Below are 25,804 nucleotides of genomic sequence, written 5' to 3'. Positions count from 1 at the left end.
TCCACCCCATATCTATCTCCTCAACATTCCTCCAACCCCTCCATGCCCCCATGTCCCCTCCACATCCCTCCACCTCATGTCCCTCTAACCCCTCCACATTCCTCCAACCCCTCCATGTCCACCTCTCACTATGTCCCCATGTCCCACATCCCTTTATTCCCTCCACATTCCTCCAACCCCTCCATGCCCACATCCCACCATGCTCCCACGTCTCATGTCCCTCCACCCCACATCTCTCCCCTCAACGTTCCTCCGACCCCTCCATGACCCCATATCCCCTCCATGACCCTCCATCCTGTGTCTCTATCCCCTCTGTCTCTCCAACCGCTCCATGTCCCCTCCGTGTGTGTCCCCCCCGGCGTCCCCGCGGGCCCCACCATGGCGGCGACAGGGAAGAGGTAGGGGTGGTTGCAGCACTTCTTCAGGTCCATCATGATGTTGAGCAGCGACACCTGGTTCCCGCCGCCCCGCGAGTTCAACGCCTCGAAGTTACGCGTCAAGATGTACTTGTAGTACTTCCTACGAGGAGGTTGGTGGGACCCAGGTGTCGAGGCACCTCTCCTCCCCCCCTCAAAGGGGACGCAAGCACCCAAGGGACCCCCAGCGTACGTCTGTATGGAGGTGAGCTCCACACAAGGAGCTCCAATGCTGAAGCCCATGGATACCAATGGCTGGGTGCAACTTTCTCCCATGGACACCACTGCCCGGGTGCACCCCATCCCTGGGGACGCTTCCCCTTCCCCCCCTCCCAGGGGACCCAAGCACCCAAGGAACCCCCAGAGTACGTCTGTATGGAGGTGAGCTCCACACAAGGAGCTCCAACGCTCATGCCGATGGACACCAACGGCTGGGTGCAACCTTCTCCCATGGACACCAATGTCTGGGTGCGACCTTCTCCCACGGACACCAGTGCCCAGGTGCACCCCATCCCTGGGGACGCCTCCCCTTCCCCCCTTCCCGGGGGACCCCACCGTCCAGCGTACTTCTGCATGGGGCTGAGCTCGACGCGGACGATGAGCTCGGTCTTGGCCGGCATGTTCTTGAAGACATCGGCCTTGAGGCGCCGCAGCATGTGGGGACCCAGCAGGTCGTGGAGCTTCTTGATCTGGTCCTCCTTGGAGATGTCGGCAAACTCCTCCAAGAAGCCCTCCAGGTTGCTGGGGAAGGGGGGACAATGTGACATGGGGGACGGCACAGGGACACGGGAAGAGGGATATAAATGGCTGTGACATGGGGACAGCCATGATGTGATGGGGTGAAGGGACATGGGGACAACAATGATGTGGTGGGGCGCAGTGGGACATGGGGATGGCTGTGACGTGGGGGGACACGGGGACAGCCATGACGTCGTGGTGTGGAGGAGGACATGGGGATGGCTGTGACATGGAGGGACAAGGGAACAGCCATGATGTGATGGGGTGAAGGGACATGGGGATGGCCGTGAGATGAAGGGACAATTGTGACATGGGGGGACATGGGGATGGACATGGAATGGGGAATGTGGGGATGGCTGTGACATGGGGAGATGCGGAGACAGCTGTGACATGGAGGGACACGGGGACAGCTGTGGGATGGGAGATGTGGGGGACAGTCGTGACGTGGGGGGACACAGACGCAGAGATGGCAGTGACATGTGGGGGCATTGGGGGACAGTCATGATGTGGGGAGACACGGGAACAGCTGTGACACGGAGGGATATGGGGACAGCCATGACATGGCGGTGCACAGGGGCATGGGGAGATGGAAATGGATGGAGGGGACCCTGGGGGAGGGGAGGGGACATCAGGGGACACTGGGGGACACAGGGGGACAGGGAAGGGGCACACAGGAGCAACAGGTACACACCAGTGCCGGAGGGATGAGGGTGGATGCAGGGGGATGGAGGGGGAGATGGGACAGGGGGGACGCCGACAGGGGGACGCCGGGGGAGGGCAGGGGACAGGAGGGGACATCGAGGGACAGGATGGGACATCGGGGGCCGTACTTGAAGCGCTCGGGGGTGAGGAAGTTGAGGAGGTGGAAGAGCTCCTCCAGGTTGTTCTGCAGCGGCGTCCCCGTCAGCAGCAGCTTGTGCTCGATCTTGTACCCATTCAGCACCCGAAAAAACTGGGGGGGTGTCACCCGCAGCCCCCGGCATCTGTGAGTGACCCCCCCCCCTCCCCGATCCCACCCACAGCACCCACATACCCCGACATCCGTGAGAGACCCCCCCCCCGATCCCACCCGTGGCCCCCGGTGCCTGGGAGTGACCCCCCCTCACCCCCAGGACCCCGGGATCCAGGAGCACCCCCCAACCCTCCCGGGGCACCCATGGACCCCAGTGTCTGAGGAACAACCCCCCCAAGAGCACCCAGGGGACCCCGGCATCCAGGTGCCCCCCACCCTGGGGAGCACGGTGTCCTGGCACCCTTCCCAGGGGACCCAGTCATCCGTGTGTGTCCCCCCCACCCTGGGGACCTAGGTGTCTGGGTGCCCCCCACCCCAGAGGACCCTGACATCTGGGTGTCCCCCCACCCCGGGGACCCAGGCATCTGCGTGTCCCCCCCATCCTGGGGACCCCAGCATCCCAGCACCCTTCCCAGAGGACCTTGGTGTCCCAGCACCCTTCCCAAGGGACCCCAGTGTCTGTGTGCCCCCCACCCCAGGGACTCAGGCAGCCGAGTGTCTCCCCCCGATCCCAGAGGACCCCGGCATCCAGGTGCCCCCCACCCTGGGGACCCCGACATCCCAGCACCCCTTCCAGGGGACCCCGGAGTCCGAACGCCCCCCACCCCGGGGACCCCGGTGTCCCAGGACTCTTCCCAGTGGACCCAGGTCTCTGGGTGCCCCCCACCCCAGGGACCCACACATTCATGTCGTCCCCCCCCTCCTCTTTGCCCCCAGGGGTCCCCCGGGGTGTGGGCACCTTGGACTGGTTGTTCTTGAGGCGATGGGCCTCATCCACCACCAGACATGCCCAGCGGATGGAGCCCAGCGCCGCCTGGTCGATGGTGATCAGCTCGTAGGAGGTCAGCAGCACGTGGAACTTCACCTGCGCCTCCCGCTGCCGCGGCCGTCAGCACCCGTGGGTGTCCCCCCCCAGGGACCCCCGGGGCACCCTGACCCCCTGCACCCCCACCCGCCACCCCGATCCCCCCAAATCCGGGCAGCCGGGGTACCATAACCCACCCCCCCCCCCAGGCATCCTGACTCTCCTGGGGAACCCAGAGCACCCTGACCCCCGGGCACCCCCCACCACCACCCCGATCCCCCAAAATCCGGGCAGCCGGGGCACCCTGGCCCCCTGCACCCCAATCCCCCAAAATCTGGGCAGCCACAGCACCCTAACCCCCCCCCAGCATCAGGTCATCCCAGCACCCTGACCCCCCCCCCTCCCCAGCACCCCAGGGCCCCCTAGGGCACTCTGACCCCTCTCCTGGGGCCTCGAAGTCCAAATCACCCCAAACCACTCCAAAAAGGGACCCGGGGGTCCCAGTGCCACCCCACACCCCCAAAAGGAACCCAGGTTCCCGGGTGGCACCCAACACTGCCAAAAGGCATCCAGGGGTCCGGGTGCCACCCTCATGCCCCATAAGGGACACGAGGGTCCTGGTGCCACCCCATCAACCCCAAAAAGGAACCCAGGGGTCCCAGTGCCACCCTCAAACCCTATAAGGGACCCAGGGGTCCAGGTGCCACCCCAAAAAGGGACCCAAGGGTCCCAGTGCCACCCCACACCCCCAAAAGACACCCAGGGGTCCAGGTGCCACCCCAAAAAGGGACCCCAGCGTCCCCCCCACCCACCACCAAGGGGACCCCGGTGTCCATCTCACCTTCATCTTGAAGGCCTTCTTGCCCCCCTTCATGGCGTTGTCATCGAAGGAGAACTCGTTCTCGCGGATGATGGCCCGGCTGTCCTTGTCCCCGGTGTAGGTGACGACGTAGAAGGCAGGGGCCCACATCTGGAACTCCCGCTCCCAGTTGATGATGGTGGAGAGCGGGGCGCTGACGAGGAACGGGCCCTTGGTGTGGCCCTGGGGGACAGCACGTCACACGGGGACACGGGGACGGGGCCCTTGGGGGACGTGGGGACAGTGTGACACAGGGGGATGGGGGGGCCAGCGTGGGAAAGGGTCCCTGGGGGACATGGGGACAGCGTGGGGACGGGGCTTCGGGAGGATGTAGGGACTGTGGGACATGGGGACAGTGTGGCATGGGGCCTTAGAGGACATGGGGACAACGTGCTACATGGGACAGGGTGGCACATTGTCTCAATATGGGACGGGGTCCTTGGAGGACATGGGGACAGTGTGGCACGGGGATCCTTGGGGGATGTGGGGACAGCGCGGGCCAAGGCGGGTGACACTGGGAGCCAGGCGGGTGATGCCCAGGCTGGCTGGGTGACACCAGGGGCCAGGTGGGTGACACCACGAAGCAGGCACGTGACACTGGAGACCAGGTAGGAGACACCAAGACCAGGCAGGTGACACTGGGGGCCAGGGGAGAGACACCAGAGCCAAGCAGGAAACACCATGGCCGGGTGGGTGACACCAGGGCCAGGCAGGTGACACCAGGGCCAAGGGGGAGACACTAGGGGCCAAGTGAGTGACACCATGAAGCAGGTAGATGACAGCACCGGCCAGATGTGAGACACCGGGGCCAGGGAGGTGACACTGCAGGCCAAGGGGCAGACCAAGGCCAAGCAGGTGACACCGGGAATCAAGAGAGTGACACCATGAAGCAGGTAGGTGGCAGCAGAGGCCAGGCGGATGACACTGGGGGCCAAGTGGGAAACACCAGGGCCAGGTGGGTGACACCAGGGCCAGGGAGGTGACACCGGGGGCTAAGGGGGAGACCAAGGCCAGGCAGGTGACACCAGGGGTCAGGCAGCTGACACTAAAGCCAAGTAGGTGACACTGGGGGCCAGGGGAGAGACACTGGAGCCAAGCAGGAAACACCATGGCCAGGCAGGTGACACACAAGCCAAGGGGGAGACACCACGGGCCAGGCAGGTGACACTGAGGGCCAACGAGGAGACCAAGGCCAAGCAGGTGACACCAGGGACCAAGTGAGTGACAGCACGAAGCAGGTAGGTGACAGCAGGGGCCAAGTGGGAAACACCAGGGCCAGGCGGGTGACACCGGGGCCAGGCGGGTGACACCAGGGGCCAGGCGGGTGACACCGGGGCCAGGCGGGTGACACCAGGGGCCAGGCGAGAGCGAGCTCACCTCCTTGTAGAGGGAGTAGAGGAAGACGATGGTCTGGATGGTCTTGCCCAGCCCCATCTCGTCGGCCAGGATGGTGTCGGTGCTCTGGGCCCAGGAGAAGCGCAGCCAGTTGAGCCCCTCCAGCTGGTAGAGGTGCAGAGTGCCGCCCGTCGCCGTGATGAACCGCGGCTGCGTCTCGTACTTCACCGTCGGCTGCCGCGGTGGGAAAAACGGGGGTCAGTGAGTGGGGGACCCCAGTGACTGGGCCATCAACCCCCCCCATGGACCCCCAGGGGGTTACTGACGACCCAGAGGTACCAGGGGACGCAGGGGTGCGGGTGGCCCACAGCCCCCCCAGGGGGGGTCATTGATGCCATGGAGGTAGGTGCCAGGGGACCCACGGGTGGGGGGACACCCAGGGGTCCGGAGAGGGGACCCAGACATCCATGGGGGGGACCCAAAGGTCTGTGGGGCAGACCCAGACATCCAGGGGACCCAAGGGTCCGTGGGGGGGACCCAGGTCCGGGCACTCACGTCGTTGGTGGGGGAGTCGGGGGGTCCCTCCCCCGGCGTCTCCTTCTTCTTCTTCTTGTAGCGCCGGGGCTGGGCCGGGTCCTCCCCCATGAACACCTCCCTGGGGACAGCAGGGGACACACATGGACATGGGGACAGCAGGGGGGACACAACACAAGGGGGACACAGGGGTATGGGGGGACATGGAGGGAGACAGCGGGAGCGATGGGGATATGACAGGGGACACGGGGACATGGTGACACAGGGACACCAGGAGGGACAGGACACAAGTGGGGCACAGGGGTAAGGTGGGACACGGGGACACAGAGGGAGACAGGGACATAGAGGGGACGAGGGATATATGCAGACATGAGGACATGGGGACAACACAGGGACACACAGCAGCATGAGGACACTGAGAGACTCATGGGGACATGGGGGCACGTGGCCAGCAGGGATGTCCCCATGTCCTCCCTGTGTCCCCACGTCCCACCCCTCATGTTCCCAGCCTCACGTTGTGTCGTCGTCGTCCCCCCGTCCCCATTTCCCCCTCATGTCCCCATATCCCCTACCAGTACCTCCAGTAGGCACGTCCCCATGTCCCTGCAGTGCCCCTGTGTCCCCCCTATGTCCCCGTAACCCTCACCAGTGCTTCCAGTAGGCATGTCCCCACATCCCCGTATCCCCCAAATGTCCCTGCAGCGTCCCCGTGTCCCCCCATGTCTTTCACCAGTGCTTCCAGTAGGCATGTCCCCATGTCCCTGTAGTGCCCCCGTATCCCCACGTCCCTCACCGGTGCTTCCAGTAGGCACGTCCCCATGTCCCCCCATGTCCCTGCAGTGTCCCCATGCCCCTCACCGGTGCTTCCAGTAGGCCAGCTTGTGGAGGTCGTAGTCGGGGATGGGCATCTCGTCCTCCTCCCAGGTGGCCTGGTCGTAGGGCAGGTCCCGCCACTTCACCAGGTAGTGGTACTGCCCCTTCCGGTCCACGCTGCGCGGCACGCCGTCACGCCCCGCACCGGGCACCGGGGGACACCGGGGGACACCCGGCACCACGGGGGACAAAAGCACCCAAGGAGATGCCGGGCACCATGGGGACAACGGGGATCCCAAGGACACAGGGCACCCGCAGGGACATCAGGCACCACAGGGGGATAACGGGCACCATGGGGGGACAAACAGGCATCACGGGGGCAATGGGTGCCACGGGGACACAGGGCACTTGCAGGGACAACAGGCACCCCGGGGGACAAAAGCACCCAAGGAGATGCCAGGCACCATGGGGACAACGGGGATCCCAAGGACACAGGGCACCCGCAGGGACATCAGGCACCACAGGGGTACAACCAGCACCCAGGGGCAACAGGCGCCCCAGGGACATAAGGCACCACGGGGAGACACCGGGCACCCAGGGGGGAAAACCGGCACCCAAGGAGACACTGGTCACCAAGGGGACAACAGGGACCCCAAGGACACAGGGCACCCGCAGGGACATCAGGCACCACGGGGGGACATCAGGTGCCATAGGCAGACAGGGGGCATCACGAGGACAATCTGCACCCAAGGTGGGACACCAGGCACCAGAGGGACAACAGGCACCCAGGGGGGACACCAGGCACCCATGGGGACACAGAAGATCCCCAGGGACACTGAGCACCGCTGGGGACACAGAGCACCCATGGGTGACAGCAGGCACCCACGGGACACCAAACACCCCAAGGGACACGGGGACAGCCAGGAACAACGCAAGGCCAGGCAGGGGTTGCCACGTGCCACCAGGGCGTGGGTGATAGCAGGGCACGTGGAAGGCACCCAAATGCCACCAGGGGTCACCCGCTGTCACTGGCTGCCATCAGGGAGACACTGGGGACACCCCAGGGCAGCGGTCACGGTCACCCAGGGACATGGGGTCACATGGGGACAGCGACAGATAGATGAGACATGAGGTCACCTGGGGACAGGGACACATGGAGGGGACCCAAGGTCATTTGGGGACAGGGACAAACAGGAGAGGGGTCACTCAGGGACAGGGACACCCTGACAGGACATGGGGTCACCTGGGGACAGTAGGGGATGGGGGGCACCCATGGGTGCTGGGTCCTTAGGGGACCCAAGGGTGCCCAGAGTGTCCCCACAGGTGCCAGCGGTGTCCCCAATCCCCACCCAGGTGCTCCCCTGTCCCAGTCCTGATGCCACCCATCCCCTCCCGATTTGGGGGGGTCCCATGGGCATCAGGTGGCCACACATGGGTGCTGGGGGTCCTCCTGGGTACAGAAGAGCACCCATGGGTGCTGAGGGCATCCTTAGGAGACCCAAGGGTGCCCAGAGTGTCCCCATGGGTGCCAGCGGTGTCCCCAAACCCCACCCCTACACCAATAGCACCCAGGCTCTCCCCATTTGCGGGGGGCTGTGGGGGTCCCCTGGTGCTGGGTGGCACCCATGGGTGCTGGGGGTGTCCTTAGGGGACCCAAGGGCGCCCACAGTGTCCCCAGGGCTGCCAGCGGCATCCCCAAACCCCACCCAGGCACTCCCCTACCCCCATGTTGATGCCACCCACCCTCTCCCGATTTGGGGGGGGGTCCCATGTGGTCCAGTGGGTGCCAGGTGGCACCCATGGGTGCTCTCCCCCACCTGTGGTTGATGATGCGGTGCACCGTCATCCATTCGGGTTTGATGCCGTAGCGGTAGAAACGTTCCTCCATCCCCCCGAAAAGGGGGTCTCCCCCTGCCCCCCGTTTCTCGCTTTTGGGGTCATCGTCCCCTGAGCCGTAGTCGAGGGGGGGCGGCTCGTCCATGTCGTTCTTGCGCTGGTAGTTGCGGTACATCACCAGGTGGAAGATCTCCAGCTGGGGGGGGGACACAAGGGGGGGCACCCCAAAATTAGTGGAGGACGAGGAGGAAGAGGAGGAGGAGGAGGGGGACAGACACATCCCACCCCCCCCAGGGCTCCTGGAAGCGGGGGGTTGGGGGTGGTGGTGAGGAATCGGGGTGCTTCACCCCTCCCCCTGGAATGGGGGGGACTTGGGGGGGGTGCTGCAGAGCCGGCATCCCTGAGGTGGGGGCCCCCAAAACTGAGGAACCCCCAACTAGGGATATTGGGGCATCGCCTGTCCCAGGGACCCCCCAGCTGGGGATATCAGGTGTCCCCTATTCCAGGGACCCCCTCACTGGGGATATTGGGGTGTCCCCAGTCCTGAGGGCCCCCCCAGCTTAATATATCAGGGTGTCTCCTGTCCCAGGGACCCCCCAGGACCCCCCCAACTGAGATATTGGGGTGTCCCCTGTCCCAAGGACCCCCTAGATGGGGATATCGGGGTGTCCCCAAGACTGGGGAACCCACCCAGGTCCCCCCAGCTGAGTATATTGGGGTGTCCCCTATTCCAGGGACCCCCTCACTGGGGATATTGGGGTGTCCCCAGTCCTAGGGAACCTCCCAGGTCCCCCCCACGGGAATACTGGAGTGTCCCCAAGACTGGGGAACCCCCCAGGTCCCCTATTGGAGTGTCCCCTATTCCAGGGACCCCCCCAATATTGGGGGTGCCCAAAGGGGGTATATCAACCCCACCCCCCATATTGGGCCCCCCAAGTTGGATAAATCAAGACACCCCAGTGCCGGGGCCCCCCCAGGGGGGTAAATGGGGTCCCCCCCCAATATCAGGGGCCCCCTCAGTATCAAGTCCCCCCAAACTGGGTGTATCGGTCCCCCCCCCCAGTATCAAGTCCCCCCAAACTGGGTCTATCAGCCCTCACCACCAGTCTTGGTGCCCCCCCCGGGGGTACGCGGGGGCCCCCCCATACCTGCAGCTCCTTGATCCAGGAGCAGTGCCAGTAGGAGAGCCCGACCCACTTGACGAAGAACTCGCGCTCGGAGCGGCCCTGCAGCGCTGGGGGGGGCCCCTCGGGAGGGGGGGCCCCGGGGGGGGCGGCCACGGGGGGGGGCGGCTCCCCCCACCGCCAGTACAGGATCTTCTGCACCCGCCCCTTCAGCACCGGGCACTGAGGGGGGGACACAGGGGACAGCAGGGTTGGGGACAGCAGGGACAGCCACACGGTTGTGTTGTGTGTCCCACACCCCTCACACCCCCACCCCCCCAACACCCAGAGCACCCGGGGGGGGGGAGGGGGCAGATCCCCACCCCGAGGGGTGGCTGTCCCCATGCTGTCCCCAAGGTGTGGCTGCAGCGTCCCTGTGCTGGCCCCATGGCCGTGGTTGTCCTTGTCCCTGTCCCCATCATCGTCCCTGTCCCCATTCCCATCCCCAGCCTTGAGCCACCCCTGTCCCATTCTTGTCCCCATCCCTGTCCTGTCCCCGTCCCTGTCCCCATTCCTGCCCCAGACTTGTCCTGTCCCCAGCCTTGAGCCAGCCCTGTCCTGTTCCTGTCCCCATCCCTGTCTTGTTCCCATCCCCATCCCTGTCCTGTTCCCATCCCCATCCCTGTCCTCGTCCCCACCAGGTCCATGTCCCATCCCCACCAAGTCCTTATTCCATCCCCATCCCTGTGCCATCCCCATCCCATCCCCACCATGTCCCTGTCCCATCCCCATCCCTGTCCCATCCCCATCCCTGCCACGTCCCTCACCAGGTCCCTGTCCCATCCCCATCCTGTCCCTACCAGGTCCCTGTCCTCGTTCCCATCCCTGTCCCCACCAGGTCCCTGTTCCATCCCCATCCCTGTCCCACCCCCAAGTCCTTCTCCCATCCCCATCCCTGTCCCCACCAGGTCCCCAGCAGATCCCTGTCCCATCCCCACCAGGTCCCCCACCACCTCCCCACCCAACCGCTGTCCCCGTGTCCCCGTACCGTGCAGCGGGGACAGAGCCACTCTCCGTTGGGGACCTCGGGCAGGGGGGGGTTGAGGCAGTGGATGTGGTAGGAGGAGACACAGGCGTCGCAGCACAGCAGCTCCCCGCCGTCCTTGCACACCCGGCAGTACTCCATGTGGTCGTCCTCCTCCTCCTTCTCCCCTTCCTCCTCCTCCTCCTCCTCTTCTTCCTCCTCCTCCTTCGCTTCCCACTGCACCCCCTCCTTCTCCTGGGCGACACCCAGCGTCAGGCACCCCCCAAACCTCAAGGGACACCCCCAAAACAGCACCCAGGGACCCCAAACTTCCTGGGGACACCCCCAAAACCACCCCTGGGTACAACCAAACCTCCTGGGGATGTCCTCCAGGGACACCCAACCTCCTGGAGATGGTCCCCAGGGACCCCAAACCTCCTGGGGACGCCTTGAGAGACACCCAATCTCCAGGGACACCCCAAAACCACCCCTGGGTACAACAAAACCTCCTGGGGACATGCTGAGGGACACCCAAGCCTCTGGGGACGTCCTCCAGAGACACCCCAAACCTCTTGGGGACACCCTGAGGGACACCCAAACCTCCTGTGGACATCCTCCAGGGACACCCAAAAACCCCCTGGGGACACCCTGACAGAGACTCAATTTCCTGGGACACCCCCAAAACCATCCCTGGGTACAACCAAACCTCCCAGGGACCCCAAACCTCCTGGGGACGCCCTGAGGGACACCTAAACTTCCTGAATACACTGCCAGAGACCCCCAACCCCCCCAAGGAAACCCTCCAGAGCCCCCCCCCCCCATCAGTCCCCCCCCATCCCGCAGCTCACGCAGTGGGGGCAGCTCCAGCGTCCCTCGGGGGCACGGTCCAGCTCGGGGTCGAGGCAGACGAGGTGGTAGGCGCGGGGACAAGTGTCGCAGAGGATGATCTCCCCACCCTGCTGGCACACCTCGCAGTAGTCCTGGTGGTCCGTCTCATAGCCGTCCCCCTCCTCCTCCGGCCCCGGCCCTGCGGGGACGCCACGCACCGCCCGCTGCCACCCGGATTGACGGGGACGGGGCGCCGGGGACGGGGGAGTGGGGACATGGGGGCACTGGGGATGGGGGCACTGGGGACACCCAGAGACAGGGTGCAGGGGCACTGGGGATGGGGATATAGGGGCACTGGGGACACCGGGGATGGGGGCTGAGGGGCATTGGGGGACGGGGGATGGGGACATGGGGACACCAAGGGATGGGGGCACTAGGGACACCCAGAGTCGGGGGCGCAGCAGCACTGGGGATAGGGACATGGGGACACCAGGGGACAGAGGCACTGGGGATGGGGACGTGGGGGCACTGGGGATACCCAGAGATAGGGCGCAGGGGTACTGGAGGATGTGGGCATGGGGACACCAGAAGATGGGGGCACTGGGGATACTGGGGACACCCAGGGATGGGGGCACTAGAGACAGGGGCACTGACAGATAGGGACACTGGGAACAGGCGTGCTGGAGGATGGGGGCATGGGGACACCAGAGGACAGGGACAGTGGGGATGTGGACACCCAGGGATGGGGGCACTGGGGTGCTGGGGGACAGGAGCAGGGGACACCAGGGGACAGGGGCACTGGAGGACAGGGACACCCAGGGATGGGGGCACTGGGGGATTGGGACCTGTGGACACCAGGGGACAGGGACATGGGGGATGGGGACACCAGAGGAGAGGGGCAGTGGGGGATGGGGACACCCAGGGATTGGGGCATAGGGGCACTGAGGGATGGGGACAAGGTGGCACTTGGGGATGGGGACACCAGGGGCACCGGGTGGATGAGAGCACAGGGACACAGGGAGGGGGTGGCACCAGGGACATGGGCACTGGGGACACCAGGAGATGGGGGCACCAGCACACCAGGGGACAGGGACATGGGGACACTGGGATACCTGGAGACAAGGGACAGTGGGGACACAAAACACCCAGGAGAGATGGCAGGGACAGGGACATGGGGACACCGCTACACCCCTTGGAAGAAGCCAGGGGCTGGGGACTCCCCAGACGCCACCACCGACACGGGTAAGGGACGGAGGACCCCGCTCAGGGTGACACCACAGGCTCGGGGACCCCGGGTGACAACTTGGGGACACCGGCGGGTGGGGTGTCTCACCGTGCGCGGGCGCCGTGCCCGTCCCCACGGGGCCGCGCTCCCGGCTGAGGCCGGCGCAGGGGGCTGCAAGGAGAGAGGGAGGAGGAGGGGGGGGGACGGGAGCGTCACCCGGCGTCCCCGCCGTGGGGTCTAGGAGAGGGGGTGGTGGTGGCACCCGGGGGTTGGTGACACTTGGGGACACTCACCCTTCTTCTTCTTGCGGCCGGGACGTCCCCGCTTGAGCTTCTTGAGGCGGGTGGTGGGGTCGGGGCGGGCAGTGGCACCCAGCACCCCGGGGCTCTCGGCGTCAGACTCCTCCTCTGCCTCCCCCGCGTCCTCGCTCTGCCCGGGGACAGCGGGTGACACCAGGTGGCATTAGGGGCAGCAGGTGGCATCAGGGGAAAAGGGGACACAGGGGGGAAACATGGGGACAGGGAGACCAGGAGGTGGGGGAAGGGGACAGGGAGACACAGCCGGGGGTGGGGTGGGGGATTGGGCCACGAGGCTGAGTGCCACCGCTTGGGGACACAGGGGGACAGGAGGGGACCCAGGTGTCTAGGCACCCCCCCAGCACCCCCCCAGTTAGGGGACCGATGCGTCCGGGCCCTACCGAGCTGCTCTTCTTGCGTTTGCCCCCCAGTACACCCAGTTTGATCTTCAGCGGCGCCATCTTCCTCCCCTTCATCTTCCTCTTCAGCTCCGGCACCCGCGGGCTCTTGCTGCGCTTCTTGTGACCGGGACCTGCGGGGGGGACGCAGGCGTTTTGGGGGGGAGGACACACCCAGGCATCCCCTCCCCCAGACCCATGAGGACCCCAGAGACCCCCCAAATCCCCCCAGGGACACCCAAGCACCCCTAAGGATCCCTAAAGCTCCCCCAGGGACCCCCAAAATCCCCCCAAGAATCCTTATCCCCCTCCCCAGGGACCACCCAAATTCCCCCAGGGACCCCCAAGCGCTCCCAAGGATCCCTAAAGGCCCCCCCCAGGGAACCCCAAACCCCCCAAAGATCCCTATAGCTCCCCCAGGGACCCTCCAAGTACCTCTAAGGCTCCCTAAAGCCCCACCAGGGACACCCCCAAATTCTCCCAAGATCCCTAAAGCTCCCCCAGAGACTCCCCCGAGACCCACAACCCCCACCAAGGACCCCTAAAGTCCCCACAGGGAACCCCAAACCCCCCAGGGACCCCCAACCCCCACCAAGGACCCCTAAAGTCCCCACAGGGAACCCCAAACCCCCCAGGATCCCCAAACTCCCCCCCAGCACCACTCAAGCCTCCCCCCGGGACCCCCAATCCATGAGGATGCAGGTGTCTGAGCACCCCCATCCCAAAGCAGGCAAGGAGCCAGGCTTCCTGGGGGGGGGACGGGGACGGACACCCAGGTGTCTGTCTGGGTACGCCCACCCCAAATTTAGGGAGGACCCAAGCGTCTGGGGAGCACCCACCTTTCCCCTCCTTGGTCTTGGCCTTGCGCAGGGGTGGGGGGGGCGCCTCGGGGGCCACGGCGGCCACGGCAGCCGACACCTGCTCGGCCACGGCGGCAGCAGCAGCAGCGGCGGCGGCGGCCACGGCGGCAGCGGAGCCCTTGAAGGGGTTGTTGGCGCTGAACTCCCGCCATTTGGCCCCCAGGATGGTCATCATCTTCGACATGGGAATTTTGGGGTTCTTCTTGGCGATCAGGGGCCTGACGGGGAGGGAGGGAGGTGGGTTGAGGACCCCACGTGTCCGGGGCATTCAGGGACCCCACAAGTCCAGGGGGAATAGGGGACCTCAGGGACCACTGAGACTACAGACCTCTTTCACCCCGGGGTGCCCCCCACCCCCCCCAAGATGTCCCCATGGTCCCCCAGGAGCCCTGTGTCCCCCCAGCCCCCCATCAACACCCCAAGGGTACCCCCCAGCACCCTCAGCTGCCCTAAATGTATCCCCACAAACACCCAGAGAGCCCCCTAAGGACCTTGAGGTGCCCCCCAGCACCCCAATGTGCCCCTCCATCCTCCCCAGGTGTCCCCCAGCACCCTGAGGTGTCCCCTCATCCCCATGAGGTGCCCCCCAGCACCATGAGGTGCTCTAAAAGGATGTCCCTCAGCACCCTGAAGTGTCCCCCAGCACCCAGAGGGACCCTCCAGGACCCCGAGGTGCCCCACAGGACCCTGAGGTGTCCCCCACCCCCCTGAGATGCCCTAAAAAGACCCTCACCAGCACCCTGAAGTGACCCCCAGCACCCAGAGGAACCCTCCAGGACCCCAGGGTGCCCCCCAGCACCCCAGGGTGTCGTCCCCCCCCAGCCCCACCTCATGAATTGGCTGAAGGCCTTGTAGTTGGTGAGAGTGTGATAGTCCTCCTCGGTGAAGACATGGTCCACGTCCTCCAGCCCCCAGGCCCCCAGCAGCTGTGCCGAGGACTTCTGCTCCACTGCCTGCGCCGGGGAAGGGGGGACACGGAGGGGGGACACAGCCAGGCCATGGATGGGACACGACAGAGACCGACACCAGGATGGGGAGAGGGGGATAAGAAACACCCAGGAACAGGGACAGAGAGAACGAGGAGACGTGTTATCTGCCGGGACCCCCACAGGCCCCAACACCAGCGACAGGACACCCATGAGGACCCCCATGGGCACCCTACATGAGTGACAGGACCCCCCACAGGCACCCACATGGGTGACGGGACCCCCACAGGTCCCCACAGAGTGACAGGACCCCCATGGGTGTGTCGAGACCCCCATGGGCACCCACACAGATGACAAGACCCCCCACGGGCCCTGACATGGGGATGGGACCCTCATTGGCACCCACATGAGTGACAGGACCCCCCACAGGCGCCCACACGGGTGTCAGGACCCTCATGGGCACCCACAAGGCAATGGGACCCCCCACAGGTCCCCACACAGTGATGGGACCCTGGTGAGGAACCCCACAGGTGACTGGACCCCCATGGGTCCCCACACGGGGATGGGACCCCCGCAGGCACCCCCATGAGCGATGGGACCCCCATAGGCCTGCACACAGTGACAAGACCCCCACAAGGACCCACACTGACACCCACACCGGTGTCAGGACCCCCACAAGGGCCTGCACAGTGACAGGACCCCCACAAGGACCCCCACAGGTGTCGGGACCCCCACAGCGATGGGACCCCCATAGGTCACCACAGAGTGCACCACTGGGGGAGCTCCTGCACCCCCAGGTGCCCCCCCCCCCCCCCCCACGGGTGCCCCCCCGGCCGTACCTTCACCTTCTGCCCCCCCTCCTCATCAGCCTTTTTCCGTCTCTTCGTCTTTTTCTCTTTCTTCTCGCGGTGCTTCCGCCGCCGTTTCCTGGCCGCCCCCCCGGAGTCGCTGCCACCGCTCTCCGACTTCTCCCGGTACTCTTCCCGCTGGTATTCCTCCCGCTCCGACTCCAGCTCATCCTCGCTCACCTGAGACCACCATCCCATGCTCATCCTCGGGGCCCATCACCCCTCCCTGGGGCCCGTCAGCCACCCCGAGACCCCCATTAGCCGCCCCAGGACCCCCTCAGTCACCCCCAACTCCATCAGTCACCCCTAGACCTCCATCAGCCGCTGGAAGACCCCATCAGCCACCCCCAAGAGTCCGTCACCTGTCCCCAGACCCCATCAGCTGACACCAGACGCTGTCACCCCTCCCCAGGGCCCATCAGCCACCCCAAGACCCCCATAAGCCACCCCAAGACCCCCCATCAGTTGCGCCCAGACCCCATCGGCCACCCTGAGACCCTGTCAGTCACCCCCAGTCCTGTCACCCATCCCCAGACTATGTCCATTGTCCCCAGACCCTGTCAGCTGAACCAAGAGCCCCATCAGCTCCCCGAGACCCCATCAGCCACCTCAAGACCCCGTCCATTGTCCCCAAACCCCATCCATCACTCCCAGACCTTCTCCATCAACCCCAGACCCTGTCAGCCACCCTGAGACCTCCATCAGCTGCCGTGAGACCCCATCACTTGCCCCCCAAGAGTCCATCCCCCATCCCCAGGGCCCGTTAGCCACCCTGAGGCTTCCATCAGCCATCCCCAGACCCTGTCCATCATCCTCAGACCTTGTTCATCAACCCCACGCCCTGTCAGTCAACTCAAGAGTCCCATCAGCCACCCCGAAAGTCTGTCACCCATCACCCAACCCTGTCACCTGTCCCCGGACCCTGTGCAGTGTCCCCATACCCCGGATCAGCCACCCTGAGCAACTGTCACCCAACACCTGACCCCATCATCTGTCCCCAGACCCCATCAGCCACCCTGAGAGTCCGTCACCCATTGCCTGACCCTGTCACCCATCCCCAGACCCCATCAGCCACCCTGAGAGACTGTCATCCATCTCCAGACCCCATCCGTCATTCCCAGACCCCGTCAGCTGTCGCCAGCCACCATCAGCCATCCCTGAGAGTCTGTCACCCATCCTCAGACCTCGCCCATCATTCCCAAAACCTGTCACCCATCCTCAAACCCTGTCAGCTGTCCCCAGGCCCCATCAGCCACCCCTGAGAGGCTGTCACCCATCCCAGATCCCCTCTGTCATCCCCAGACCATATCAGCTACCTCGGGAGGTTGTCACCCATCCCCAGACCCCATCCATCGTCCCAGACCCCATCACCCGGAGCAGGAGGACCCAGGGCAGAGCGTCCATGGGGAACTCACCAGTTTTTTCCGTTTCCGTGGTTTTCCAGGTTTATTTTCCTTCTGTTTCCGGGGGCCCCGTTTCTTCTTCTTCACCCCCAGGGCCCCCTCGAGGCCCCGCAGCAGATCGTCGTCACCATCTGCGGGGACATGGCAGCCTGAGCTGCGGGGACGGGGACACGCACAGACAGCTGACAGGGACAGGCGGCTGTGCGAGGTCCCCTCCATGGCCGCTGGGACAGTGACACGCAGGAAGGTGGGTGACAGGGCCAGGTGGCCACAATGAGGCCCCCTCTGTGGCCACCAAACCATTGACACACATAGACAGGGACAGGGGACCACACTGAGGTCCCCTACGCAGCCACCAGGACGGTGACACACAGCGAGGCAGGTGATGGGGACAGTCAGCTGCTCCGAGGTCCCCTCTGGGGCCACCAGGACAGTGACACGCAGCGAGGCGGGTGACAGGGACAGGCGGCCACATTGAGGTCCCCTCCATGACCACCAGTGCACTGACACACCTGAAGACGGGTGACGGCCACAGGTGGCCACACTGAGGTCCCTTCCATGGCCACCAACCCACTGACCACACAAAGATGGGTGAAGGCCACATGTGGCCATGCTGAGGCCTTCTCTGTGGCCACCAGGACAGTGACACACAGCAAGACAGGTGACAGGGACAGGCAGCCATGCTAAGGTCCTCTCCACAGCCACCAGGATGGTGACACACAGCAAGATGGGTGATGGCCACAGGCAGCCACAGTGAGGTCCCCTCTGCGTCCACCAACCCGGTGACACACACGGAGGTGGGTGACGGCCAGAGGTGGCCACCCTGAGGTCCCTGGGATGGTGACACACAGGGAAGCGGGTGATGGGGACAGCCAGCTGTGCTGAGGTCTCTTCCATGGCCACTGACTTGCTGACATGCAGCAAGGCGGGTGACAGGGACAGGCAGCCACACTGAGGTCCCTTCTGTGGCCACTGGCACGGTGACACACATGGAGACAGGCGACAAGCACAGGCGGCCATGCTGAGGTCCGCTCTGCGGCCAGCAGGTGACAGGGACACACCAGCACCCGCCTTCCTCTGGCGGAAACGAGCCCAAAATCGGGGCAGAAAAAGGGGCTGGGACACCCGGCGCCACTCAGCACCACAGCTACTTTTTTACCGTTTTTTTGACCCAAAATCAACTGACCTTTCATTAGGCCTTTGGAGTAGAAATGTTTGGGGAAAAAACCCCAACTTTTTGGCCAAACCTCAGAGATAATAAAACCAGCAGCCACAGCCCAAGGTCCCTCCAGCAACGGTACTGGCAACACCCGCTCACGTGGGTAAAAAAAAAGGGTAAAAAACCCACCAGAAATAGGATTTGGGGCATTTTTCCCCCACTCGCAGGAGGCCCGGAAGGAGCATTCTGGCTTTCATGCTGCCAAAAACTGCCAAAACCCCGGGATTTCACCCCAAAACCCTCACAGGACCCCACAGGGTGGGGGTTACCTCAAAAATGAGGCTCCCAACTGCCAGTGGAAGAACACTGGTGTCACCACAACAGTGACCAACTGCTGGTGGAGGATATCCCAACCACTCGCCCCAGGTGACACCAATGTCACCGTGACGGTGACCAGCCGCCGGTGGAGGATTCCTCAACTGCTCACCCCAGGTGACGCCGGTGCCCACATGACAGGGACCAACTGTCAGAGGAGGATCTCCCAACTGCTCACCCCAGGTAACACCAGTGTCACCATGACAGTCCCCAACCGCCAGTGAAGGATTCCCCACCCACTCACTTGGGGGGACACCAATGTCACTGTAACAGTGACCAACCACCAGTGGAGAATATCCCGAATGCTCGGCCTGGGGGACACTGGTGTCACCGTGAAGGTGACCAACTGCCACTGGCGGTGGTGGATTCCCCCCTCTTTGACCCTAAAAGCAATCAACTGCTCAGCACAGTCGCTCCGCTCCAGCTGACAGTGACCAACCGCCGGCAGAGGATTTCCCAACTGCTCACCCAGGGGGATACCGGTGTCACTGTAACAGTGGCCAACTGCCAGTGGCAAATTCTCCAACCGCTCACTCAGGGGACACTGGTGTCCCTGTGACGGTGACCAGCCACCGCTAGCGGAGGTGGATTCCCCCCTCTTTAACCCTAAAAGCGATCAACTGCTCAGCACAGTTGCTCCACTCTGCCTGACAGTGACCAACCGCCGGCAGAGGATTTCCCAACTGCTCACCCGGGGGGACACCGGTGTCACCGTAACAGTGACCAACTGCCAGTGGCAAATTCTCCAACCACTCACTCAGGGGACACTGGTGTCCCTGTGATGGTGACAAACTGCCGCTGGCGGTGGTGGATTCCCCCTTCTTTGACCCTAAAAGCGCTCAACCGCTCAGCAGTTTCTCCGCTCTGGCTAACAGTGACCAACCGCCGGCAGAGGATTTCCCAACTGCTCACCCGGGGGGATGCCGGTGTCACCGTAACAGTGACCAACCACCGGCAGAGGATTTCCCAACCCCTTGGCCGAGGGCCACCAGCGTCCCCGTGACTGGGGCCGCTGAGAATCCCTGAGGACCATCCCCGGGGCGGTGACACCTACATCCGTGTCACGGCCTTGGCTGTCCCCGGTGTTTTTTGGCAGCCGGTCGGGGTGAAGCCCGGCGAGAGGTGTCACATCTGCCCGGCGGCTCTCGCAACGAGCTGGCACGTCCTCAGCCCAGCGCGTGTGTGTCCCCCCGGCGCCGACGTCACCCGTCCGCCCCCATAAATCACAACCGGCGCTCGCTGACAGGTCCCAGCCGCCCGCCGGCGGTCAGGGATGAAGCTCACCGCCGGGGAGGGAACCCCCGGTGTCCCCGAGCCGCTGCGGTGGCGGGGGGAGGGAGGGTGTCCGGGTGGGTGACGGCGGGTGCCAAGGTTGGCGTGGGGAGAGGAAGCGACACCCGCTGCCGCCGCCGGGGTCACATTCCCAGCTAATCCCTTGGCACCGCCGGCCAGGCTGCTGCCGGAGCGCTGCCGCGGGTGACTGGGGACCACCGGGGACAACGCTGACACACACCCCCACCACCCACCCCCACCACCACCCGGGTACGACACCGGAAAATGCTACGGGGGGGGGAACAAAAAAAAAAAAAAGAAAAAAAAATCCAAAGAAACTATTTTTTGGTTTTTTTCCTCTATTTTTTTTCACAGTGGCCAGGCCGGATCCTGCCCTCCGCCTTCCCCCCCTCCTTAAATTCCCCCCCCCCCCCCCCCCCCAATTGTTCCCCCCCCATCACCTTCGGGTGCTCCCTGCAAGGCACAGCCGCTCGCCAGACCGGGGCTCAGCCCCACTGGGCCTGATCCTGCCATTTTGGGGGTGTTTCCCCCCCCCCTCCAACCCCCCCCCATTCTTCCCCCCCCCCCCCCCCCCAGCAGACATGCGCGGGGCGCGTTGGCAAAGCATCAACGAGAATTTTCCACACACGTGACGCTCCCACTCCCCGCACCTCGAGAGAAAACGTAGCGGCGGAGGGAGGGAGGGAAGGGGGGGGGGACGACACACAACGAACACGCACACCCCCACTGCCAGACACAAAGCAACACCCCCCCCCCCCCCCCAAACCTGCTCCCCCCCATGGGGTGGGCACTGTGGTGAGAAAAAGGGGGGGGGGGGGGGAATTAAATTGAAAATAAACAGCCAACAGCGGTGTGGGGGGGGGGGGGGGGGTGTGAAAAAAATGAGAAAAAAAATAAAAGGGGGGGGGGGAATTGAAAATAAACAGCCAACAGTGGTGCAGGGGGGGAGGTGAAAAAAAAGGGAAAAATGCCTTAAAAAAAAACAACGGGGGGGGGGGAGTGATTCTGCAAAAGGGGAGGAAAGAGCTTGAACAAAGAAAAAGGTGAGGCGTCCTCAAAAATGGGGGGGAAAAGGGGAAAAAATGGGGCAAACGGCGCAACAAAGCGGAGAGGAGAGAGGTGCGGTAGCAGAAAATCCCCAGTTCGGTTCTTTTCGGGGTGTTTTACCCCGTTTTCTGGCTGGTCCCAGCGGCGGGGCAGCCAGCGGGGCCTTCGCCTCGGAACTTAGTGACACAGTGGAAAAAAAAAAAAAAGGGGGGGGGGGGGGGAATAATCAACTTTTTGCCCGATTTTGGCTTTTTTTTGTTAATGAAAATCTGTTGGTGTGGGTGCTCCCCCCCCCCCCCACCCCTGGCGCTCGAATGAAGCCGCCGTGTCCCCGACTGACGCCATTGTTCTCAGCCGGGACGGGCTGGAAAGAGCAAAAATAAGGAAAAAAGGAAAAAAAAAAAACCAACAAAATAACAAGTTTCAGCTGCGGAGGAGGGGGAGGGGGTCAGCCTTCCGCCGGGGAAATGGGGAAAAAGTGTTATTTCACCTCAAATGCAGAGAGCCCCGAGCGCTCGGCTCGCTGTCCGGAGGGGGACGGACGGACAGACCCTCCCACGGCTCCTGATCTGGGGAAAAATGTTAAAAACCTGTAAAAATGCTGCTCTGGGAAGAAAAAGGTTTAAAAAAATAGCTATTATCAGTGCTGGGGGTAGGAAAACTTTAAAAAAAAAAAAAGGGTACTAGGGCTGTTCTGGGGAGAAAAAAGTTTCAAAAAATAGATGAGAGTGTTGTTTGGGGGAGAAAAAAGTTTAAAAAATTGCTATTAGTGCTGTTTTGGGGAGAAAAAAGTTGTAAAAAGTGAATTTAGGGCTGATTCGGGGGCGTCCCCGCGGCCCCACGTGGAGCATTTGAGGGATCGGGGCTGCGGAGAGGAAAGAATAATTAAAGAATTGCCCAAAAAGCCAAGAAAAAGCCAAAGGAAACGGCCAGGGAAGCGGCGGCGGCCGTGCTGGAAAGACGGATTTGCCCGTGTCTGAGTGGGGGGGGGGGTGGGGGGGTGGGGGTGGAAATGGGGGCTAAAATCCAAATTTACGCATTTCTGAGCTTTTCCGGCAAAGAAGGAGTTCTAAAATCTGATTTTAGCCATTTCTGAACATTTTGGGGGGAAAAGAAGGGGGGGTCTAAAATCCAAATGTATCAATTTTTGAGCTTTTTCAGAAAAGAGGGAGCTCTCAAATCCAAATTTGCCCAATTTCTGAGCGTTTTGAGGAGCTCCAAAAATCCACATTTACCCATTTGTGAGCAATTTGGGGAAAAGAGGTGGGGGGGTGGGGGGGGGGTGTCTACAACCCAAATCTACTCATTTCTAAGCTTTTCCAGAAAAGAAGGGGTTCCAAAATCCCAATTTGCCCAATTCCTGAGAGTTTTCAAAGTGAGTTGGATTCACTTTAAAAATCAGAACTGCTTTTTTAATCAAAGTGGCCGTTTTGGGCTACAAGATGCCTCCCCCCCCCCCCCATTTTTGAGGCCGAACTAACAAAAGCAAAAAAATCATATTCAGAAGGGGAAAAAAAAACCAAAACAAAATCCAACTATCATTTTGCACAGAAACGGTCAACTTTAAGTCCCAACCTCAGGGAAAACCACCAAAAAAGGTGTTTGAAACCCCAAACCGTCCCCACTGCAGCAAACGCGGGTGCTGGGGACCGGCCGGGGCTCCCCGCTGAGGAAAACGGGCATTTTCCCCCCTAAATCCTGTTTTTTCCCCATTTCTCACGTTTTTTAATGCCCACACAGGCCCCCGAGGGAGGAATTCTCGGGCGAAGCGGTGACGCGCACCCGACCGGGGCGAGTTCGGAGGGTACAAACCTGCCCCAAAACCACCGGCGGCCCCAAAATTTTGGGCAATGGCGCAGCTGAACCGCCGACACCGAGAAATGGCGCTTCGAGAAATACGAGAAACTACAATAAAAGACAATAAAATGCAAGAAAACACAATGGAAGCGTCCCTTCGGGCCCGGGGTACGGCAGCGCCGGGATGTCGGTGGTTCCTGGGGACATGGGGTCCGTCCTGGAGGGGGTTTTGCGGGGACATCGGTGACCTCCGAGACCATCGGCACCAAAACCCCACCGCCACAGGGTGCAACAACCGCTCCGAGTCCCGTCAGGCGCCCAACAGCACCCATCACCCCACACCACGGGGTGCAACAACCGCTCTGGGTCCCATCAGGTGCCCAACAGCATCCATCACCCCACACCATAGGGTACAACAACCACTCTGGGTCCCGTCAGGCGCTCAACAGCACCCATCACCCCACACCACGGGGTACAACAACCACTCTGGGTCCCGTCAGGTGCTCAACAGCACCCATCACCCCACACCACGGGGTACAATAACCATTCTGGACTCTCTGAGGTGTCCACCAGCACCCCTCGCCCCACAACTGCCTGGGATCTTGTCAGGCAGCCAACAGCCCCCATCACCCCACACCATGGGGTGCAACAACCACCCTGGGTCCCGTGAGGTGTCCAAGAGCACCCAAATCCCAGACTGTGGGGTGCAACAACCACTCTGGATCCTGCGAGGCATCCAACAGCACCCATCGTGAGGTGCAACAACCACCCTGGGTCCCATCAGGCACCCAACACCCCACACCACGGGGTGCAACAACCATCCTGGACCCTGTCAGGCAGCCAACAGCCCCCATCACACCACACCATGGAGTGCAACAACCAACCTGTGTCCCATCAGGCGCCCAAGAGCACCCAAACCCCACACCACGGAGTGCAACAACCGTCCTGGACCCTCTGCGGTGTCCAACAGCCCCCTCGCCCCATGACTGCCCCAAGTCCTGTCAGGCACACAACAGCACCCATCACCCCACACCATAGGGTGTAACAGCCATCCTGGACTCTCTGAGGTGCCCAACAGCCCACTCACCCCACAACCACCTGGGATCCCATCAGGGACCCATCACCCCCTGACACAGGGTGCAACAACCAATCTGGGTCCCATCAGGCACACAACAGGCCCCATCAGCTCACACCACGGGGTGCAACAGCTGTCCTGGACCCTCTGAGGTGTCCAACAATCCCCCTTTCCCCACAACTGCCCTGGGATCCTGTCCAGTGCCCATCACCCCCCATCACCCCACGCCATGGGGTGCAACACCCCACCAACCCGTCAGGCAGCCAACAGCCCCAGTCATATCACACCATGGGGTACACCAGCCACCCTGGACCCTGCCAGGCATCCAACAGTCCCCGTCACCCCACACCACAGGGTGCAACAACCGTCCTGGATCCTGGCAGGCACCCATCAACCCACACCATGGAGTGCAACAACCAAACCCCACACCACAGGGTACAACAGCCACTCTGGACCCTCTGAGGTGTACAACACCCCACATCGCCCCACGCCATGGGGTACACCAACCATCCTGGGCCCTCTGAGGCGCCCAAGAGACCCCATCAGCCCACACCATTGGGTACAACAGCTGTCCTGGACCCTCTGAAGTGCCCAACAGCCCCCATCACCCCATGACTGCCCTGAGTCCTGTCAGGCACACAACAGCCCCCATCACCCCACACCATAGGGTGTAACAGCCATCCGGGACCTTCTGAGGTGCCCAACAGCCCCCATCACCCCACACCATGGGGCACAACAGTCATCCGGGACCCTCTGAGGTGTCCAACAGCCCCCATCACCCCATGACTGCCCTGAGTCCTGTCAGGCACACAACAGCCCCCGTCACCCCACACCACGGGGTACAACAGCCGTCCTAGACCCTCTGAGGCACCCAAAAGCCCCCGTCACCCCACACCATGGGGCACAACAGCCGTCCTGGACCCTCTGAGGCACCCAAAAGCCCCCATCACCCCACACCACGGGGCACAACAGCCCCCGTCACCCCACACCATGGGGCACAACAGCCCCCGTCACCCCACAACTGCCCCGAGTCCCGTCAGGCGCCCACAACCCCCATCACCCCACAACCACCGCGGGCCCCACCAGGCCCCATCACCCCCCACATACACACAGACGGGGTACAAACACCCCCCCCCATACACCCACCCCCCCCCCATACACACCCCCCCTCAGGCCCTGCCGGGGGGGGGGGGGGGGGGGGGCGGGTGACCGTTGGCCGGCGCGCGCGCGGCCGTTAGGGCGGTTGTTTACAAACAGCCCCCCCCCTCCCCCCCTTCTCCCTCCCTCCTCAGCCCCGGTATGGCGGGAAGCGGGATTGGGGGGGGGGGGGATTAATGGAGGAAGGGGGGGGGGATGCTTTACCTGTGGGCGCCTCCGTCGGCCCCGCGGCGGCGGGAGCGGGAGCGGGGGGGCGGCGGCGGCGGCGGCGGCGGCGGCGGGGCGGGCGGCGGCGGGGGGAAGATGTCGGCGGGGCGGCGGTGGCCGCCGGTAACGAGGAGAGCGGCGGCGGCGGCGGCAGCGGCGGCGTCTTCCTCCTCCTCCTCCTCCTCGTCTTCTTCCTCCTCGTCGTCTTCGTCCCCCTCCGCCTCAGACACCACCATCTCCTCCTCCTCTTCCTCGTCCTCCCTCAGAGGGGAAGCCATGGCGGGCTGAGGGGGGAGACGGGAGTGAAGGCGGGCGGGAGGCGGAGGGAGGTGGTGGTGGGGGGGTGGTGGTGGTGGGGGGGGACCCCTCCGCGTTCTCCCCACCTCCCCCAACCCACCACACCGGGGGGGGGGAACCGGGGACCGGGAGACACC

General features: G+C 63.6%; 1 protein-coding gene across 1 annotated transcript in view; it reads right to left on the bottom strand.

Annotated features, from left to right (window-relative positions):
• Positions 1-25,701, bottom strand: part of LOC309684858 (chromodomain-helicase-DNA-binding protein 3-like) — a 51,292-nt gene extending 25,591 nt beyond the window's left edge. The window contains 21 exon segments of the mRNA XM_082500706.1: positions 378-519; positions 984-1,157; positions 1,985-2,106; positions 2,906-3,043; positions 3,813-4,013; positions 5,208-5,399; positions 5,721-5,820; positions 6,558-6,689; positions 8,330-8,544; positions 9,497-9,694; positions 10,500-10,730; positions 11,324-11,502; positions 12,637-12,699; positions 12,822-12,957; positions 13,226-13,356; positions 14,062-14,300; positions 14,911-15,035; positions 15,848-16,036; positions 17,272-17,390; positions 25,368-25,542; positions 25,544-25,701. Coding sequence (XP_082356832.1) covers positions 378-519; positions 984-1,157; positions 1,985-2,106; positions 2,906-3,043; positions 3,813-4,013; positions 5,208-5,399; positions 5,721-5,820; positions 6,558-6,689; positions 8,330-8,544; positions 9,497-9,694; positions 10,500-10,730; positions 11,324-11,502; positions 12,637-12,699; positions 12,822-12,957; positions 13,226-13,356; positions 14,062-14,300; positions 14,911-15,035; positions 15,848-16,036; positions 17,272-17,390; positions 25,368-25,542; positions 25,544-25,648 — 3,306 coding nt within the window. The 5' untranslated portion in view covers positions 25,649-25,701.
• Between the last annotated feature and the right edge of the window lie 103 nt (positions 25,702-25,804).

This window comes from Vanellus vanellus, assembly GCF_965231255.1.
Source record: "Vanellus vanellus genome assembly, contig: HAP1_SCAFFOLD_1131, whole genome shotgun sequence".
NCBI classification, from domain to species: domain Eukaryota; kingdom Metazoa; phylum Chordata; class Aves; order Charadriiformes; family Charadriidae; genus Vanellus; species Vanellus vanellus.
The sequence above is the reverse complement of the archived record's forward strand: the minus strand, read 5'-3'. Positions and strand labels throughout refer to the sequence as shown.